Consider the following 4,176-nt stretch of genomic DNA (forward strand, 5'->3'; position numbering starts at 1 on the left):
CTGCCGCGGAAGCGCAAGGGCGCGCGCTCCCTCGCCGGCTCCCTCCACGACGCCTCCGCGGACCGCAAGCGGACCTGCCGGGAGCGGAAGCCGCGCCCCGACAAGAAGAAAAAGAAGCCCTCCACCGCCGGCGATGACGCCGCCACCGCCTCCGGCCGGGGCGGCGTGGTCATGACGGCGCCGCCGGCCAGCGGCCGGGCCGCCCCGGACAGCCCCGGAAGGGGGCTCAAGCGCAAGGTCGGCTGCATCGAGTCCGCCACCCGGATAGGCCGCAAGAAGCGCCTCGAGGCCGAGTACGAGCTCGGCGACGAGATCGGCCAGGGCAAGTTCGGCTCCGTCCGGATCTGCCGCGCCAAGGCCGGCGGCGAGGAGTTCGCCTGCAAGGCGCTCCCCAAGAACGGCGAGGAGACGGTCCACCGCGAGGTCGAGATCATGCAGCACCTCTCCGGCCACCCCGGCGTCGTCACGCTCAAGGCCGTCTTCGAGGACGCCGACAAGTTCTACCTCGTCATGGAGCTCTGCAGCGGCGGCCGCTTGCTCGACGAGATGGCCAGGGACGGCACCTTCTCCGAGCAGCGAGCCGCCCTTGTCATCAAGGATCTAATGTCGGTCGTCAAGTACTGCCATGAAATGGGCGTCATCCACAGGGACATTAAGCCGGAGAATATTTTGCTCACCAAGACTGGGAAGATGAAACTAGCAGATTTTGGATTGGCAGCACGAGTTACTAACGGTAAATTCTTGCTAATATTTCACTTTGAAGCTCTGCTAGATGATAAATAAGTTGGGTTCCTGGGGGTACTCTATGTTTACACAAGTTGCAATTTTGATTCGCTTTATACGGCAAAAAGATATGAATTAGAAGTAGTAGTAGATCGACTGGAAGTCCGACATTGGACCATGCAAGGTTCTATAATCTTTAATGATTAGTATGGTGTTACAACATTTAGAATTGATGGTTGTACATGGTTGATCTGCGATACGAGTAATTTGCCATGTTAACTGGATTATGGCGGGTTTAGGTTTCAATCACACAGCATTTTTACAGGTTGCTCATCTTTGTGACCATGCATATCATCTAATCTAATGTGTTAAACTTCTAAACAAGTCAGTTAAATAGCTCTCGATTTTTGAGTCAGAAAGTTGGTAGGAAATTTATTCATGTGTCTTCTCCTCTTGCCTGGTATTCTTAGAGAATGGGATGATTTGAATGGAGTCTCAAAGTCGAGCGCCCATGTCTGGAATCTCTTTGTGCATTCACATGGAAGTATCTATATGTATAGTCTGAGACCCAATATAGCACTCTTAAAGTACTGAGCATTTCAGACAGTTTCATGTTTCAAACTTACACAATCGATAGTGATTGTATTCACTGAATTGGGCCACTTGGTTATGATGGTTGTGTAACTAATAAGATAGTACCAGTTCTGCATCAAGCGTTAGGCGCTCTCATTTCTTAAGTCCTTGCGGAGTCGGAAGTGGTGAATGTTTCGCTCAGATTCTTTTTTAAATGATGATTTCTGCATGCCGTTTCAGTGTTTTGCATGGTATCGCAAATGAAGAAATGTTCTGTGTCGTACCAATTAATATGTTAAAGGTTTTTTTTAGTCATGAATTGGTAGCATGTGGTGCCTTCATTGGTAATTTTTTGCTAGATATCCAAGGTAATTGAGGCATTGCGCTAATTGATAGTTGGTTTCATTCTACTTGTGGTGGTGCTGATACTAATTTTTCTTATTTGCGTGGAATTTGGATGTTAAGAATTTACACTGATCAATTTAATCCTTGTATTGATATTAATTTATGGCATGCTCCTGCAAGTACTTGTTGTGATGAGTCTGAGGGCCAGAATAGTCTTCTTGAGCATACCAAACAGGCTGTGTAATGTTTTGAATATGGTCTTGAGTCATTTTGATGAATTAGGAAGTGGTGTGATGTCTGTCTGAATGGAGTCATATAGTCTATGAGTTGGAGTTGTCAGCATGGCTTCAGGGGCACTGGTTCTTATAAACAGCTGCTTATATTTTGTAAGGTAATATTTAGATTATAGTAATTCTGCAGTATTTATCTATTGTTACCCATGTCTCTATCCTCTGTTCCAACTCTAGTTATCAGTTATCACTCTAATGCAATGCAGTAAGCCACTGCTGTCTTAGTACTTCTTATTAGACACTTACTGATTCAGTTCAAGAGTCTCTTCTGTCATGCTAGAGTGATGCATGTGTTGTCTTAAACTTCACTGACACTGCCCTAGGCTAGAACACATCCATCCCATGGTGCCGAGGTGGAGCAGAATGAGAGGAATTAGCCGCATGAACATTGTGTGACGAACAGTTTATCTAATGCTGCAATGCTCTAAACCTAGCAAATGATGATAAGTGACAACAATAATGTTACTGTATGATATTTTACTTTATGCATCAAAGTTCTAAGAATCCAGTATCACCTAATTTGTGCTAAGGGATGCAGATGTTTAGAGCTCTGATGCTATTTTGTTTAGTCTGTTATGTTTGTATAATTGACTTCACTTTGGTTCCTGAATAGCCCCAAATCATCTTTCTAGGGTTTTACTTGGACAGTCAAGATGTATAAATGTGTGTTTACTAGAAGTAGCTGATGTTTTTGGTCACCACTAAACAGGTCAGAAATTGTCTGGCGTTGCTGGGAGCCCAGCCTATGTGGCGCCTGAGGTGTTGTCAGGAAGCTATTCTGAGAAAGTAGACATATGGGGTGCTGGGGTGCTCCTCCATGTACTACTGCTTGGTTCACTTCCATTTCAAGGGGGCTCTCTGGAAGCTGTCTTTGAAGCTATAAAGACAGTTGAGCTTGATTTCAACAGCGGTCCATGGGAATCAATGTCAGTTCTTGGACGGGATCTTATAAGTCGAATGTTAGATCGAGATGTCTCTTCTAGAATAACTGCTGATCAAGTTCTTTGTAAGTCCAGGCAATTTCTCATCCAGCATAACTTTATGTTTATATTTACAAGGTTTTAATTAATTTTTTGATGATACTATTTCAGGTCATCCATGGGTGTTGTTCTACACGGAATGTACCCTGAAGGCTGTAACACCTAATGTCACTAACAAGATTGTAGCACCCAAAATTACATGGGACAGAATTAGATCACATTGTGAGTCGTCAGCTTCAGATTCGTCTAGCCAGAGGTCGGAGGACCAGGATGAATGTGGCATAGTCGACGCACTGACAGCGGCAATAACACATGTTAGAATATCGGAGCCGAAAAGGACCCGGCTTTGCAGCCCCGGCATTCCCATACAGCAGGAGTGCTCCTCAAACATAAAGAGCAACCTGTGTACGGCGTTCTGACATGACCCCAATGTATAGCCCCTTGTGTGTTGGTCTGATGTCAGTGATGGCTCGCCCTGCTGGTTGTCTCTGTGCTGAGGATAATAACTCGGGTTTTCCTGTCAGAGCAAGCAAGCGTTCGACATGGTGATGCTGTAGATTGCGGTGATGGCTGATGAACCCGACATGGTAGCTGATGCTGTAAATTTTGTAAATAGAATGATCCATGTAGCTAATTTATATCTTGAGAGAGTTGAGAATAATTTCAGTCTATGATGAACATAGTGCGCGCCATCATCCTTGTTCCATTTTTTGTTTCTTCCTGTTCCTCCTAGTCTATTGAGATCAGATTTTTGCACGGATTTCCTGCATTGGATTTTTTTTTTGTTACTAGATCTCTTTCGCCCTGAATGTATTTTCCAGAAGCTGTACTCTTAATCTGATACTTGTGATTTAAGATATGGGAGGACTCATTTTGTCCATTTGGGTCATCCGGACAGAAAACTTGGCCCAATGGGGCGACTCAAACGGACGACCGTGTCCGCCTGTCCGTCCCTGACCCGAACCTGACCTAAATCTGGGAACAAATGGGTATGAAGCGGGCGTTCTCGTCCACCGCCGTCGCCCGCTTGTGTCCGCCACTGGTCTTATATGTCAGCGACTGCAACTTTTGCCTCCACAACACCATTGCGATTTCTGCCTCCTCCGTGCCTGCAGCAAGGCCATCGGTGCTGGTCGCCACCGCGCGCTCGGCCGCTCCTCTGCACCGCAGCGAGGCCACCGGCGCAGGTCACCGACGCGCCGCGGCGAGGCCACCGGCGCAGGTCGCCGACGTGCGCTCGGCCGCTCCTCCGCGCCGCAGCGAGG

General features: G+C 46.9%; 1 protein-coding gene across 1 annotated transcript; it reads left to right on the forward strand.

Moving 5' to 3' along the window:
- LOC123120619 (serine/threonine-protein kinase PEPKR2) lies at positions 1-3,603 on the forward strand (the record flags this gene model as incomplete). The annotated part of the gene is made up of 3 exons (XM_044540624.1): positions 1-733; positions 2,641-2,937; positions 3,023-3,603. Coding segments are annotated over 3 exons (1,338 nt in total), but the record flags the coding sequence as incomplete, so codon positions are not given.
- Between the last annotated feature and the right edge of the window lie 573 nt (positions 3,604-4,176).

This window comes from Triticum aestivum, chromosome 5D (assembly GCF_018294505.1).
Source record: "Triticum aestivum cultivar Chinese Spring chromosome 5D, IWGSC CS RefSeq v2.1, whole genome shotgun sequence".
NCBI classification, from domain to species: Eukaryota; Viridiplantae; Streptophyta; class Magnoliopsida; order Poales; family Poaceae; genus Triticum; species Triticum aestivum.